The sequence below is a fragment of the Pseudophryne corroboree genome, chromosome 7 (genome assembly GCF_028390025.1).
Source record: "Pseudophryne corroboree isolate aPseCor3 chromosome 7, aPseCor3.hap2, whole genome shotgun sequence".
NCBI lineage: Eukaryota > Metazoa > Chordata > Amphibia > Anura > Myobatrachidae > Pseudophryne > Pseudophryne corroboree.
The window spans coordinates 350,558,952-350,576,905 of record NC_086450.1 but is presented as its reverse complement, the minus strand read 5'-3'; the positions used below and the strand labels follow the sequence as shown (position 1 = coordinate 350,576,905).

Here is a 17,954-nt window from a genome sequence, read left to right as displayed (position 1 = left end):
CCACTACAGCCTCCTGTAATATCCACTACAGCCTCCTGTAATATCCGCTACAGCCTCCTGTAATATCCACTACAGTCTCCTGCGATATCCACTACAGCCTCATGTGATATCCACTACAGCCTCCTGTGATATCCACTACAGCTTCCTGTGATTTCCACTACAGTCTCCTGCGATATCCACTACAGTCTCCTGCGATATCCACTACAGCCTTCTGTGATATCCACTACAGCCTCCTGTGATTTCCACTACAGTCTCCTGCGATATCGACTACAGCCTCCTGTGATATCTACTACAGTCTCCTGCGATATCCACTACAGCCTCCTGTAATATCCACTACAGCCTCCTGTGATATCCACTACAGCCTCCTGTAATATCCACTACAGCCTCCTGTACTATCCACTATAGCCACTTGTAATATCTGCTACAGCCTCCTGTGATATCCACTACAGCCTCCTGTGATTTCCACTACAGTCTCCTGCGATATCCACTACAGCCTTCTGTGATATCCACTACATCCTCCTGTGATATCCACTATAGCCTCCTGTAATATCCACTACAGCCTCCTGTGATATCCACTACAGACTCCTGTGATATCCACTACAGCCTCCTGTAATATCCACTACAGCCTCCTGTACTATCCACTATAGCCTCTTGTAATATCTGCTACAGCCTCCTGTGATATCCACTACAGTCTCCTTTGATTTCCACTACAGTCTCCTGTGATATCCACTACAGCCTTCTGTGATATCCACTACATCCTCCTGTGATATCCACTATAGCCTCCTGTAATATCCACTACAGCCTCCTGTGATATCCACTACAGACTCCTGTGATATCCACTACAGCCTCCTGTAATATCCACTACAGCCTCCTGTACTATCCACTATAGCCTCTTGTAATATCTGCTACAGCCTCCTGTGATATCCACTACAGTCTCCTTTGATTTCCACTACAGTCTCCTGTGATATCCACTACAGCCTCCTGTGATATCCACTACAGCCTCCTGTACTATCCACTATAGCCTCTTGTAATATCTGCTACAGCCTCCTGTGATATCCACTACAGTCTCCTTCGATTTCCACTACAGTCTCCTGTGATATCCACTACAGCCTCCTGTGATATCCACTACAGCCTCCTGTACTATCCACTATAGCCTCTTGTAATATCTGCTACAGCCTCCTGTGATATCCACTACAGCCTCCTGTGATTTCCATTACAGTCTCCTGCGATATCCACTACAGCCTCATGTGATATCCACTACAGCCTCATGTGATATCCACTACATCCTCCTGTGATATCTACTAAAGCCTCCTGTGATATCCACTACAGCCTCCTGTAATATCCACTACAGCCTCCTGTAATATCCGCTACAGCCTCCTGTAATATCCACTACAGTCTCCTGCGATATCCACTACAGCCTCATGTGATATCCACTACAGCCTCCTGTGATATCCACTACATCCTCCTGTGATATCTACTACAGCCTCCTGTAATATCCACTACAGCCTCCTGTGATATCCACTACAGCCTCCTGTATTATCCGCTACAGCCTCCTGTAATATCCACTACAGCCTCCTGTGATATCCACTACATGCTCCTGTGATATCCACTACAGCTTCCTGTGATATCCACTACAGCCTCCTGTAATATCCACTACAGCCTCCTGTACTATCCACTATAGCCTCTTGTAATATCTGCTACAGCCTCCTGTGATATCCACTACAGTCTCCTTTGATTTCCACTACAGTCTCCTTTGATTTCCACTACAGTCTCCTGTGATATCCACTACAGCCTCCTGTGATATCCACTACAGCCTCCTGTACTATCCACTATAGCCTCTTGTAATATCTGCTACAGCCTCCTGTGATATCCACTACAGTCTCCTTCGATTTCCACTACAGTCTCCTGTGATATCCACTACAGCCTCCTGTGATATCCACTACAGCCTCTTGTAATATCTGCTACAGCCTCCTGTGATTTCCACTACAGTCTCCTGCTATATCCACTACAGCCTCCTGTGATTTCCACTACAGTCTCCTGCGATATCCACTACAGCCTTCTGTGATATCCATTACAGTCTCCTGCGATATCCACTACATCCTCCTGTGATATCTACTACAGTCTCCTGTGATATCCACTACAGCCTCCTGTGATATCCACTACAGTCTCCTGCGATATCCACTACAGCCTCCTGTGATATCCACTACATCCTCCTGTGATATCTACTACAGCCTCCTGTGATATCCACTACAGCCTCCTGTAATATCCACTACAGCCTCCTGTAATATCCGCTACAGCCTCCTGTAATATCCACTACAGCCTCCTGTGATATCCACTACAGCCTCCTGTATTATCCGCTACAGCCTCCTGTAATATCCACTACAGCCTCCTGTGATATCCACTACATGCTCCTGTGATATCCACTACAGCTTCCTGTGATATCCACTACAGCCTCCTGTAATATCCACTACAGCCTCCTGTACTATCCACTATAGCCTCTTGTAATATCTGCTACAGCCTCCTGTGATATCCACTACAGTCTCCTTTGATTTCCACTACAGTCTCCTGTGATTTCCACTACAGTCTCCTGTGATATCCACTACAGCCTCCTGTGATATCCACTACAGCCTCCTGTACTATCCACTATAGCCTCTTGTAATATCTGCTACAGCCTCCTGTGATATCCACTACAGCCTCCTGTGATTTCCACTACAGTCTCCTGCGATATCCACTACAGCCTCATGTGATATCCACTACAGCCTCCTGTGATATCCACTACAGCCTCCTGTGATTTCCACTACAGTCTCCTGCGATATCCACTACATCCTCCTGTGATATCTACTACAGCCTCGTGTGATATCCACTACAGCCTCCTGTAATATCCACTACAGCCTCCTGTAATATCCGCTACAGCCTCCTGTAATATCCACTACAGCCTCCTGTGATATCCACTACAGCCTCCTGTGATATCCACTACAGCCTCCTGTAATATCCACTACAGCCTCCTGTACTATCCACTATAGCCTCTTGTAATATCTGCTACAGCCTCCTGTGATTTCCATTACAGTCTCCTGCGATATCCACTACAGCCTCATGTGATATCCACTACATCCTCCTGTGATATCTACTAAAGCCTCCTGTGATATCCACTACAGCCTCCTGTAATATCCACTACAGCCTCCTGTGATTTCCACTACAGTCTCCTGCGATATCCACTACAGTCTCCTGCGATATCCACTACAGCCTTCTGTGATATCCACTACAGCCTCCTGTGATTTCCACTACAGTCTCCTGCGATATCCACTACAGCCTCATGTGATATCCACTACAGCCTCATGTGATATCCACTACATCCTCCTGTGATATCTACTAAAGCCTCCTGTGATATCCACTACAGCCTCCTGTAATATCCACTACAGCCTCCTGTGATATCCACTACAGCCTCCTGTGATTTCCACTACAGTCTCCTGCGATATCCACTACAGTCTCCTGCGATATCCACTACAGCCTTCTGTGATATCCACTACAGCCTCCTGTGATTTCCACTACAGTCTCCTGCGATATCCACTACAGCCTCATGTGATATCCACTACAGCCTCATGTGATATCCACTACATCCTCCTGTGATATCTACTAAAGCCTCCTGTGATATCCACTACAGCCTCCTGTAATATCCACTACAGCCTCCTGTAATATCCACTACAGCCTCCTGTGATATCCACTACAGCCTCCAGTAATATCCACTACAGCCTCCTGCGATATCCACTACAGCCTCCTGTAATATCCACTACAGCCTCCTGTGATATCCACTACAGCCTCCTGTGATATCTACTACAGCCTCCTTTGATATCCACTACAGCCTCCTGTAATATCCACTACAGCCTCCTGTAATAGCCACTACATCCTCCTGTGATATCTACTACAGCCTCCTGTGATATCCACTACAGCCTCCTGTAATATCCACTACAGCCTCCTGTGATATCCACTACAGCCTCCTGTAATATCCACTACAGCCTCCTGTAATAGCCACTACATCCTCCTGTGATATCTACTACAGCCTCCTGTGATATCCACTACAGCCTCCTGTGATATCCCCTACAGCCTCCTGTAATAGCCACTACATCCTCCTGTGATATCTACTACAGTCTCCTGCGATATCCACTACAGCCTCCTGTAATATCCACTACAGCCTCCTGTAATATCCACTACAGCCTCCTGTGATATCCACTACAGCCTCCTGTAATATCCACTACAGCCTCCTGTAATATCCACTACAGCGTCCTGTGATATCTACTACAGTCTCCTGCGATATCCACTACAGCCTTCTGTGATATCCACTACAGCCTCCTGTGATGTCCCCTACAGTCTCCTGTGATATCCACTACAGCCTCCTGTGATATCCACTACAGCCTCCTGTGATATCCACTACAGTCTCCTTTCATTTCCACTACAGTCTCCTGCGATATCCACTACAGCCTCCTGTGATATCCACTACAGCCTCCTGTAATATCCACTACAGCCTCCTGTACTATCCACTATAGCCACTTGTAATATCTGCTACAGCCTCCTGTGATATCCACTACAGCCTCCTGTGATTTCCACTACAGTCTCCTGCGATATCCACTACATCCTCCTGTGAAATCCACTACAGCCTCCTGTAATATCCACTACAGCCTCCTGTGATATCCACTACAGACTCCTGTGATATCCACTACAGCCTCCTGTAATATCCACTACAGCCTCCTGTACTATCCACTATAGCCTCTTGTAATATCTGCTACAGCCTCCTGTGATATCCACTACAGTCTCCTTTGATTTCCACTACAGTCTCCTGTGATATCCACTACAGTCTCCTTTGATTTCCACTACAGTCTCCTGCGATATCCACTACAGTCTCCTGTGATATCCACTACAGCCTCCTGTAATATCCACTACAGCCTCCTGTACTATCCACTATAGCCACTTGTAATATCTGCTACAGCCTCCTGTGATATCCACTACAGCCTCATGTGATTTCCACTACAGTCTCCTGCGATATCCACTACAGCCTTCTGTGATATCCACTACATCCTCCTGTGATATCCACTACAGCCTCCTGTAATATCCACTACAGCCTCCTGTGATATCCACTACATGCTCCTGTGATATCCACTACAGCTTCCTGTGATATCCACTACAGCCTCCTGTAATATCCACTACAGCCTCCTGTACTATCCACTATAGCCTCTTGTAATATCTGCTACAGCCTCCTGTGATATCCACTACAGTCTCCTTTGATTTCCACTACAGTCTCCTGTGATATCCACTACAGCCTCCTGTACTATCCACTATAGCCTCTTGTAATATCTGCTACAGCCTCCTGTGATATCCACTACAGCCTCCTGTGATTTCCATTACAGTCTCCTGCGATATCCACTACAGCCTCATGTGATATCCACTACAGCCTCATGTGATATCCACTACATCCTCCTGTGATATCTACTAAAGCCTCCTGTGATATCCACTACAGCCTCCTGTAATATCCACTACAGCCTCCTGTAATATCCGCTACAGCCTCCTGTAATATCCACTACAGTCTCCTGCGATATCCACTACAGCCTCATGTGATATCCACTACAGCCTCCTGTGATATCCACTACATCCTCCTGTGATATCTACTACAGCCTCCTGTGATATCCACTACAGCCTCCTGTAATATCCACTACAGCCTCCTGTAATATCCGCTACAGCCTCCTGTAATATCCACTACAGTCTCCTGCGATATCCACTACAGCCTCATGTGATATCCACTACAGCCTCCTGTGATATCCACTACAGCCTCCTGTGATTTCCACTACAGTCTCCTGCGATATCCACTACAGTCTCCTGCGATATCCACTACAGCCTTCTGTGATATCCACTACAGCCTCCTGTGATTTCCACTACAGTCTCCTGCGATATCGACTACAGCCTCCTGTGATATCTACTACAGTCTCCTGCGATATCCACTACAGCCTCCTGTAATATCCACTACAGCCTCCTGTGATATCCACTACAGCCTCCTGTAATATCCACTACAGCCTCCTGTACTATCCACTATAGCCACTTGTAATATCTGCTACAGCCTCCTGTGATATCCACTACAGCCTCCTGTGATTTCCACTACAGTCTCCTGCGATATCCACTACAGCCTTCTGTGATATCCACTACATCCTCCTGTGATATCCACTATAGCCTCCTGTAATATCCACTACAGCCTCCTGTGATATCCACTACAGACTCCTGTGATATCCACTACAGCCTCCTGTAATATCCACTACAGCCTCCTGTACTATCCACTATAGCCTCTTGTAATATCTGCTACAGCCTCCTGTGATATCCACTACAGTCTCCTTTGATTTCCACTACAGTCTCCTGTGATATCCACTACAGCCTTCTGTGATATCCACTACATCCTCCTGTGATATCCACTATAGCCTCCTGTAATATCCACTACAGCCTCCTGTGATATCCACTACAGACTCCTGTGATATCCACTACAGCCTCCTGTAATATCCACTACAGCCTCCTGTACTATCCACTATAGCCTCTTGTAATATCTGCTACAGCCTCCTGTGATATCCACTACAGTCTCCTTTGATTTCCACTACAGTCTCCTGTGATATCCACTACAGCCTCCTGTGATATCCACTACAGCCTCCTGTACTATCCACTATAGCCTCTTGTAATATCTGCTACAGCCTCCTGTGATATCCACTACAGTCTCCTTCGATTTCCACTACAGTCTCCTGTGATATCCACTACAGCCTCCTGTGATATCCACTACAGCCTCCTGTGATTTCCACTACAGCCTCCTGTGATATCCGCTACAGCCTCCTGTAATATCCGCTACAGCCTCCTGTAATATCCACTACAGCCTCCTGTGATATCCACTACAGCCTCCTGTGATATCCACTACAGTCTCCTTTCATTTCCACTACAGTCTCCTGCGATATCCACTACAGCCTCCTGTGATATCCACTACAGCCTCCTGTAATATCCACTACAGCCTCCTGTACTATCCACTATAGCCACTTGTAATATCTGCTACAGCCTCCTGTGATATCCACTACAGCCTCCTGTGATTTCCACTACAGTCTCCTGCGATATCCACTACAGCCTTCTGTGATATCCACTACATCCTCCTGTGAAATCCACTACAGCCTCCTGTAATATCCACTACAGCCTCCTGTGATATCCACTACAGACTCCTGTGATATCCACTACAGCCTCCTGTAATATCCACTACAGCCTCCTGTACTATCCACTATAGCCTCTTGTAATATCTGCTACAGCCTCCTGTGATATCCACTACAGTCTCCTTTGATTTCCACTACAGTCTCCTGTGATATCCACTACAGTCTCCTTTGATTTCCACTACAGTCTCCTGCGATATCCACTACAGCCTCCTGTGATATCCACTACAGCCTCCTGTAATATCCACTACAGCCTCCTGTACTATCCACTATAGCCACTTGTAATATCTGCTACAGCCTCCTGTGATATCCACTACAGCCTCCTGTGATTTCCACTACAGTCTCCTGCGATATCCACTACATCCTCCTGTGAAATCCACTACAGCCTCCTGTAATATCCACTACAGCCTCCTGTGATATCCACTACAGACTCCTGTGATATCCACTACAGCCTCCTGTAATATCCACTACAGCCTCCTGTACTATCCACTATAGCCTCTTGTAATATCTGCTACAGCCTCCTGTGATATCCACTACAGTCTCCTTTGATTTCCACTACAGTCTCCTGTGATATCCACTACAGTCTCCTTTGATTTCCACTACAGTCTCCTGCGATATCCACTACAGCCTCCTGTGATATCCACTACAGCCTCCTGTGATTTCCACTACAGCCTCCTGTGATATCCGCTACAGCCTCCTGTAATATCCGCTACAGCCTCCTGTAATATCCACTACAGCCTCCTGTGATATCCACTACAGCCTCCTGTGATATCCACTACAGTCTCCTTTCATTTCCACTACAGTCTCCTGCGATATCCACTACAGCCTCCTGTGATATCCACTACAGCCTCCTGTAATATCCACTACAGCCTCCTGTACTATCCACTATAGCCACTTGTAATATCTGCTACAGCCTCCTGTGATATCCACTACAGCCTCCTGTGATTTCCACTACAGTCTCCTGCGATATCCACTACAGCCTTCTGTGATATCCACTACATCCTCCTGTGAAATCCACTACAGCCTCCTGTAATATCCACTACAGCCTCCTGTGATATCCACTACAGACTCCTGTGATATCCACTACAGCCTCCTGTAATATCCACTACAGCCTCCTGTACTATCCACTATAGCCTCTTGTAATATCTGCTACAGCCTCCTGTGATATCCACTACAGTCTCCTTTGATTTCCACTACAGTCTCCTGTGATATCCACTACAGTCTCCTTTGATTTCCACTACAGTCTCCTGCGATATCCACTACAGCCTCCTGTGATATCCACTACAGCCTCCTGTAATATCCACTACAGCCTCCTGTACTATCCACTATAGCCACTTGTAATATCTGCTACAGCCTCCTGTGATATCCACTACAGCCTCCTGTGATTTCCACTACAGTCTCCTGCGATATCCACTACATCCTCCTGTGAAATCCACTACAGCCTCCTGTAATATCCACTACAGCCTCCTGTGATATCCACTACAGACTCCTGTGATATCCACTACAGCCTCCTGTAATATCCACTACAGCCTCCTGTACTATCCACTATAGCCTCTTGTAATATCTGCTACAGCCTCCTGTGATATCCACTACAGTCTCCTTTGATTTCCACTACAGTCTCCTGTGATATCCACTACAGTCTCCTTTGATTTCCACTACAGTCTCCTGCGATATCCACTACAGCCTCCTGTGATATCCACTACAGCCTCCTGTAATATCCACTACAGCCTCCTGTACTATCCACTATAGCCACTTGTAATATCTGCTACAGCCTCCTGTGATATCCACTACAGCCTCATGTGATTTCCACTACAGTCTCCTGCGATATCCACTACAGCCTTCTGTGATATCCACTACATCCTCCTGTGATATCCACTACAGCCTCCTGTAATATCCACTACAGCCTCCTGTGATATCCACTACATGCTCCTGTGATATCCACTACAGCTTCCTGTGATATCCACTACAGCCTCCTGTAATATCCACTACAGCCTCCTGTACTATCCACTATAGCCTCTTGTAATATCTGCTACAGCCTCCTGTGATATCCACTACAGTCTCCTTTGATTTCCACTACAGTCTCCTGTGATATCCACTACAGCCTCCTGTGATATCCACTACAGCCTCCTGTACTATCCACTATAGCCTCTTGTAATATCTGCTACAGCCTCCTGTGATATCCACTACAGCCTCCTGTGATTTCCATTACAGTCTCCTGCGATATCCACTACAGCCTCATGTGATATCCACTACAGCCTCATGTGATATCCACTACATCCTCCTGTGATATCTACTAAAGCCTCCTGTGATATCCACTACAGCCTCCTGTAATATCCACTACAGCCTCCTGTAATATCCGCTACAGCCTCCTGTAATATCCACTACAGTCTCCTGCGATATCCACTACAGCCTCATGTGATATCCACTACAGCCTCCTGTGATATCCACTACATCCTCCTGTGATATCTACTACAGCCTCCTGTGATATCCACTACAGCCTCCTGTAATATCCACTACAGCCTCCTGTAATATCCGCTACAGCCTCCTGTAATATCCACTACAGTCTCCTGCGATATCCACTACAGCCTCATGTGATATCCACTACAGCCTCCTGTGATATCCACTACAGCTTCCTGTGATTTCCACTACAGTCTCCTGCGATATCCACTACAGTCTCCTGCGATATCCACTACAGCCTTCTGTGATATCCACTACAGCCTCCTGTGATTTCCACTACAGTCTCCTGCGATATCGACTACAGCCTCCTGTGATATCTACTACAGTCTCCTGCGATATCCACTACAGCCTCCTGTAATATCCACTACAGCCTCCTGTGATATCCACTACAGCCTCCTGTACTATCCACTATAGCCACTTGTAATATCTGCTACAGCCTCCTGTGATATCCACTACAGCCTCCTGTGATTTCCACTACAGTCTCCTGCGATATCCACTACAGCCTTCTGTGATATCCACTACATCCTCCTGTGATATCCACTATAGCCTCCTGTAATATCCACTACAGCCTCCTGTGATATCCACTACAGACTCCTGTGATATCCACTACAGCCTCCTGTAATATCCACTACAGCCTCCTGTACTATCCACTATAGCCTCTTGTAATATCTGCTACAGCCTCCTGTGATATCCACTACAGTCTCCTTTGATTTCCACTACAGTCTCCTGTGATATCCACTACAGCCTTCTGTGATATCCACTACATCCTCCTGTGATATCCACTATAGCCTCCTGTAATATCCACTACAGCCTCCTGTGATATCCACTACAGACTCCTGTGATATCCACTACAGCCTCCTGTAATATCCACTACAGCCTCCTGTACTATCCACTATAGCCTCTTGTAATATCTGCTACAGCCTCCTGTGATATCCACTACAGTCTCCTTTGATTTCCACTACAGTCTCCTGTGATATCCACTACAGCCTCCTGTGATATCCACTACAGCCTCCTGTACTATCCACTATAGCCTCTTGTAATATCTGCTACAGCCTCCTGTGATATCCACTACAGTCTCCTTCGATTTCCACTACAGTCTCCTGTGATATCCACTACAGCCTCCTGTGATATCCACTACAGCCTCTTGTAATATCTGCTACAGCCTCCTGTGATTTCCACTACAGTCTCCTGCTATATCCACTACAGCCTCCTGTGATTTCCACTACAGTCTCCTGCGATATCCACTACAGCCTTCTGTGATATCCATTACAGTCTCCTGCGATATCCACTACATCCTCCTGTGATATCTACTACAGTCTCCTGTGATATCCACTACAGCCTCCTGTGATATCCACTACAGTCTCCTGCGATATCCACTACAGCCTCCTGTGATATCCACTACATCCTCCTGTGATATCTACTACAGCCTCCTGTGATATCCACTACAGCCTCCTGTAATATCCACTACAGCCTCCTGTAATATCCGCTACAGCCTCCTGTAATATCCACTACAGCCTCCTGTGATATCCACTACAGCCTCCTGTATTATCCGCTACAGCCTCCTGTAATATCCACTACAGCCTCCTGTGATATCCACTACATGCTCCTGTGATATCCACTACAGCTTCCTGTGATATCCACTACAGCCTCCTGTAATATCCACTACAGCCTCCTGTACTATCCACTATAGCCTCTTGTAATATCTGCTACAGCCTCCTGTGATATCCACTACAGTCTCCTTTGATTTCCACTACAGTCTCCTTTGATTTCCACTACAGTCTCCTGTGATATCCACTACAGCCTCCTGTAATATCCACTACAGCCTCCTGTAATATCCACTACAGCCTCCTGTGATATCCACTACAGCCTCCAGTAATATCCACTACAGCCTCCTGCGATATCCACTACAGCCTCCTGTAATATCCACTACAGCCTCCTGTGATATCCACTACAGCCTCCTGTGATATCTACTACAGCCTCCTGTGATATCCACTACAGCCTCCTGTAATATCCACTACAGCCTCCTGTAATAGCCACTACATCCTCCTGTGATATCTACTACAGCCTCCTGTGATATCCACTACAGCCTCCTGTAATATCCACTACAGCCTCCTGTGATATCCACTACAGCCTCCTGTAATATCCACTACAGCCTCCTGTAATAGCCACTACATCCTCCTGTGATATCTACTACAGCCTCCTGTGATATCCACTACAGCCTCCTGTGATATCCCCTACAGCCTCCTGTAATAGCCACTACATCCTCCTGTGATATCTACTACAGTCTCCTGCGATATCCACTACAGCCTCCTGTAATATCCACTACAGCCTCCTGTAATATCCACTACAGCCTCCTGTGATATCCACTACAGCCTCCTGTAATATCCACTACAGCCTCCTGTAATATCCACTACAGCGTCCTGTGATATCTACTACAGTCTCCTGCGATATCCACTACAGCCTTCTGTGATATCCACTACAGCCTCCTGTGATGTCCCCTACAGTCTCCTGTGATATCCACTACAGTCTCCTGTGATATCCACTACAGCAGGCATGTCAAACTCAAAATCCCAACTGGGCCGAATGATCATGGTCTAAGTCTTGTGTGGGCCGCAAGAAAAATAAAGTTATATGCAATTTTGAAAGGTTTATTAGAAAACCCAACAGTAAAGTATAATCAAAGAGATGTCAAGTAACGGGAAGAAAACAACTTTAATAGTGTGAGATGGGAGCTGTGTTATTCCCCTTCATATATCACTGTGCATCCTCCTCTCTTCTACATATATTAATAATACCACATAACAGTGTGAGCTGGGAGCTGTGTTATTCCCCCTCATATATCACTGGGCAATCCCCTCTCCTCTATAATACATTTCATTGTGAGTTAGAAAAATGTGTCACTGCCAGCTCTCGGCTATCCCTGCAATCCAGCCCCAGTATCCCCTCTTGCTCCTTGTGTCCCATCCAGCCACACGCCCTCTGTGCCTCCTGTGTCTTTTCAACCTCCAACTCCTGTGTCAACCTCCTCCAATTTACCTTCTTCATTGAGAGACATTTTTCTATCCAGATTCCAGAAGACTCCTCCTATAAGTAGCGCTGGATACACAGGGCAGTCGGACACCCACACCTACAGGGCGTGATGGCTTCAGGGATGCGGCAGGGGGCAGAGCTTTGCAAAGGCAGGTGGGCATGGGCTCCAGCTACCCCCGTGGACCTCTCCCCATCTCTATCACTATCTTCTGGCGCATGTGCAGAAGGTAAATTCTGCCCGATCAGCGCTAAGCTCTGATCATGGCAGACAGGCCAACAGTAACTCATCCGTCAATGGGGGGCCGCATACCATTGTTTTTAAAAAGTAACCTTGAGCCGCAAAATTATGTGTTGTGGGCCGCATGGGGCCTGCAGCCCGCGACTTTTACATGTCTGCATTACAGTTTCCTGTGATACCTACTACATACTCCTGTGATATCCACTACAGCCTCCTGTGATATCCACTACAGCCTCATGTGATATCCACTACAGTGTCCTGTGATATCCACTACAGCCTCATGTGATATCCACTACAGCCTCCTGTGATATCCACTACAGCCTCCTGTGATATCCACTACAGCCTCCTGTGATATCCACTACAGCCTCCTGTGATATCCACTGCAGCCTCCTGTGATATCCACTACAGCCTCCTGTGATATCCTCTACAGCCTCATGTGATATCCGCTACAGCCTCCTGTGATATCCACTACAGTCTCCTGTGATGTCCACTACATGCTCATGTGATATCCGCTACAGCCTGCTGTGATATCTACTACAGCCTCATGTGATATCCACTACAGTCTCCTGTGATATCCACTACAGTCTCCTGTGATATCTACTACAGCCTCCTGTGATATCCACTAAAGCCTCATGTGATATCCTCTACAGCCTCCTGTGATATCTCCTACAGCCTCCTGTAATGTCCGCTACAGACTCCTGTGATGTCCGCTACAGCCTCCTGTGATATCCACTACAGCCTCCTGTGATATCCACTATAGCCTCATGTGATATCTACTACAGCCTCATGTGATATCCGCTACAGCCTCATGTGATATCCTCTACAGCCTCATGTGATATCCGCTACAGCCTGCTGTGATATCTACTACAGCCTCTTGTGATATCTACTACAGCCTCATGTGATATCCGCTACAGCCTGCTGTGATATCTACTACAGTCCCCTGTGATATCTACTACAGCCTCATGTGATATCCACTATAGTCTCCTGTGATATCTACTACAGTCTACTGTGATGTCCACTACATGCTCATGTGATATCCACTACAGTCTTCTGTGATTTCCACTACAGCCTCCTGTGATGTCCCCTACAGCCTCCTGTAAGGTCCGCTACAGACTCCTGTGATATCTTCTACAGCCGCATGTGATGTGAGGATGTGCAAGGGTAAAAGACTCTGACTGCCTGCAAACCAGGTAAGCCCCCAGATATGCCTCTATCCTACATGTCATTCTAATGTAAATACCACGGGCTGGATGTAATGGAGTGCATGTTTTTAGTAAACAACCAACTTGCTGTCGCAATGTGCACAATGTAATAGCATGCAAGTTTTTAAGGTCGAGGCTACTACACTGTGCGATGCAGTGCACGTTTTTTAATGGTTAAACTCACACCTTGTAATGCGAGTTGCATTACAAGGTGCAAGTTTTGACTGAAACATGCACAGATCATTGAGGTCCGTGTATGCTTCTGTCAGGAAAAGTTTACAAACAGTTAAAAAAGAAAAAGAAAAGAAAAGACATGCAGTCCCTCTAAAACATAACCAGCCCCAGGCTCTTTGAAACAGTCTTGATTGCATAGATACAGGAAAAAAATTAGTATGGTTCCCCTGTATTTGAACAACCAGTACTGGGCTCTTAGATTGGTCCTGGTTCCAAAAATACAGGGGGGAAAATATGTAGGGGTCCCCTGTACTTTTTAAGCCAGCACTGGGCTCCACTAGCCAAGCAGGTAATACCACATGTTTATAAAGGTCCCTGCAGCCATAGCATTACCAATAAAGGGGTCCCCGCCTCCAGACCCCCAAGGTCCAGGGCTGGAACCCAAAGCTATGCCCACCACCGCTGGGCTTTTGGTGGCGAGTTCATAGTCCAATTTGGTGTAAAAATAGAATTAATTTTGTGTTTTACTGGTGGAACTACAGGTCCCAGCAAGCCTCCCCTGCTTGCTGGTACTCAGAGAACCACAAGTTACAGCATGCGGGACATTACAGAGGCCGTTGGTACCTGTAGTTCCACAAGTAAAACAAATATTACAATAAAGATATTACACAAACCTTAGAAAATACAGCTTTACTAAAACATCCTTGCACACTCATACTCACATATATACTCACACATACTTACCTACCATCTCTCGAAGTGTAAACGGTCCCCTTCTCTAGTAGGAACCTGGAAAAACATATTTAAAAAATACTCACCTAAATCCATGTGTAGCTTGGTCCTCTTCTGTCCAAGTAGGCATTACAGGGGGTTAAAAAAAAAGAAAAGAGAATCGCTATCCAGCAGACATAAGGGGATCTGTGTTTACAACATAGATTCCCTTTCCCAAATAGCGGGCCTCCACGTGGCATCTGTCTTTTGAAGACCTCCCAGCCAATCAGGGAGCACCACGTAGTAGCACTCTCCTGATTGGCTAAGCACTCATGAGCTGTCACTCAAGTGGAACCTATAAGCTTCAATGGGGAAAAATACCCATTGAATTCTATGGCGGGAACCAGCAGTCTGTGATAAACCACAAAGTTAATTGAGGTCGATCTTGTGGTTGACATCAATTAACCTTGTAGTTTACCTCAAAAAGCCGGATTACCTTTACAACATAAATATAGCTATTTAAAGACTTAAAGGAGAAAAAAGGGAATCAACTTTATGACAGCAGCACTCCTTCCCTTCCACAAGAAAATTAATTCTTCTTTCTTAGAAATAACATTATAAATACTTTATTGATAACCTTGTAAAATCAAGATGAAATTTCAATACTCATATGTGATGTGTTTCTTTAATGTCATCACATATGATGTATTATATGTCCCCCTATTTTATGGGGGTCATGTAGAGTGAAATATAAAATTGCTAGAGACAGAATAACGTGTAGAAAACGAAAAAAAAAAATTGTGAATAAATGTGGTTTAAAATAAACATTTCATTTTCGAAACAGCGGAGGCTAAATACTCTTCCTCGGCTAACTCTATCCACCTGAAATGGTTAGGATGGTCCGACTATAGGAGTAGAGAGGGTAGGCTAACTGTTTATAGCTCTCCAATTGATGTGTCTGTGCTTTACCCATCCTAGATTGACCTCTACAAGAATGTTGTGCTATCAGGTATTCTCTATGTGTAATGCACTTTAATCCTTATTGTTCTTTTTTTTTCTCTCTTCTTCCATCTCTTTTCTCAATGCTTTCTCCTTCTCACGTATTTGAAAGCTTAATGTAGCCAATCGTATATTCATCCAACTGTGCACTGTTTATATTCTGTATATGGTAACCATTCTGTACTTCCCCTGTGTTTCCTTTACCCCTTCTTTTTTCTGTTCCCCATTTCTGTGTGTAAACCCTTCAATAAAAATTGAATGTTTAAAAAAAAGAAAGAAAGTGCTTGTGCGCTGTCTTTATTCTGTATATTAATTAAGTACCTGTGATATTACAGATTTATTTGTGATTCTTCAATAACCACTAAACTGTTTTTACCAGTGATACGTATAGAGGGTTACAATGTAACGATATTTGCATGATATTTACAGATTCTTCATTCAGTAGCCATAAATGTAACATTTGTGGCTTTATTGTAGCATAATGGGGATGTTTCAAACAACACTGCAATGTGAGGTGCATTCCTGCTTTCAAGTGCTGGATCATTAAATATCTTCCTAATTTCTAGATGCTGGATTATTCCAGCTACTGTTTTCTATGGCTGGATTGTTCCAGCTCTATTTATCCAGGAATAATGCCAGCATATGAATCTATATACCTTACACACTTTGATTAGATATAAAGCAGACTGAATTTCTGCTGTGTTATTTCTTCCTCATATATCCAGATAACAATTTTACTGCCTGTTCCTGAATGAATATAAGGCTCATACTAACTTAAATAGCATGGGTGTGCATTCCCATGCTTCTTAATGGCTTGTTCTTTCACACTGGAATTTATATAGGAGTGCCACTGTTTAGATATATGATGTTATATTATTAACAGATCAATCTCGGTCTATATGGTGCCCCAATTCACTCTCCTCTCTGGATAAATACACACCACAGTAGTCTGTTTGTCTCATATAGATGAAAGGTTAAACAGGCACTATTAGAAATAACTGTTTAGTATTACAAACTTCCAATGACAGGCTTGATGGTAGTGTAGGAATTAGAGCATGACACGTGGAGATACACACAGCTTTAGCATTCACTGACAGCAAAACTGTGTCAGGGCATGCTGGGATATGTAGTTTCACAACAGCTGGAGGGCCGCAGTTTGGACATGCCTGCCATAAAGTAAAAGAAAAATGTCATGAAGAAGTTGTGTGCTGCTTGTGTACAGTACATCATACCTTGTCAACACTCTGCTTAAAGCAACTGGATGTTGTCTCTTTTACCATGTTGAAGAAAATCTGCCTGTCCTCAGGGTCAATTAATCGGTCATAAAATACACGATAAACTTCATGTATCCAAAGCCTAATCAATTTATCATTGTCCTGAAATAAATATAAAATATGATATTACTATAATAGTTTGTGTACCATGTAATCTGTATTTAATGACCAACGTATTAAGGTTGAAAGTCAGAGCACTAAAAATAAGAGTTACATGGGGGTAAATTTACTACGATAGGAGGCCTATTTAAGATGGAATGTTGCCCATAGCAACCAATCTGATTCTGCTTCTCATTTATCTAACACCTTCTAGAAGATAATACCTGGAATCTGATTGGTTGCTATGGGCAACATCCCATCTTAATTAGAACTCCTATCTTAGTAAATTTACCCCATGGAGTTACCTGTCACTTACACAGTAATAAAATATTTTCTAATTTCACTATTGTTTATGGATGGTTATGGAGGCTAGCATTGCTACCTCCCAGTAGTGGGATAGTGTTTTTGATCCCCAACCTGGACTCTATTTGCATGGAGTTTGTGTGTTCTCCTTGTAATTGCATGGGTTTGCTCCCATACTTCATACTGGTTCTCAAACTCTGTACTCAGGACCCCAAACAGGTCACCCAGTAGCTGCACAGGTGTACTCTTTACT

The 17,954-nt window shown here is 45.0% G+C and overlaps 1 protein-coding gene across 2 annotated transcripts in view; it reads right to left on the bottom strand.

Annotated features, from left to right (window-relative positions):
• DNAH3 (dynein axonemal heavy chain 3) overlaps positions 1–17,954 on the bottom strand; it is a 952,415-nt gene that overhangs the window by 163,961 nt on the left and 770,500 nt on the right. For both annotated transcript variants that reach the window (XM_063934423.1, XM_063934424.1), the window contains one exon: positions 17,258–17,401. In XM_063934423.1, the coding sequence (XP_063790493.1) occupies positions 17,258–17,401 (144 nt within the window). The remainder of the gene's footprint in view (positions 1–17,257; positions 17,402–17,954) is intronic.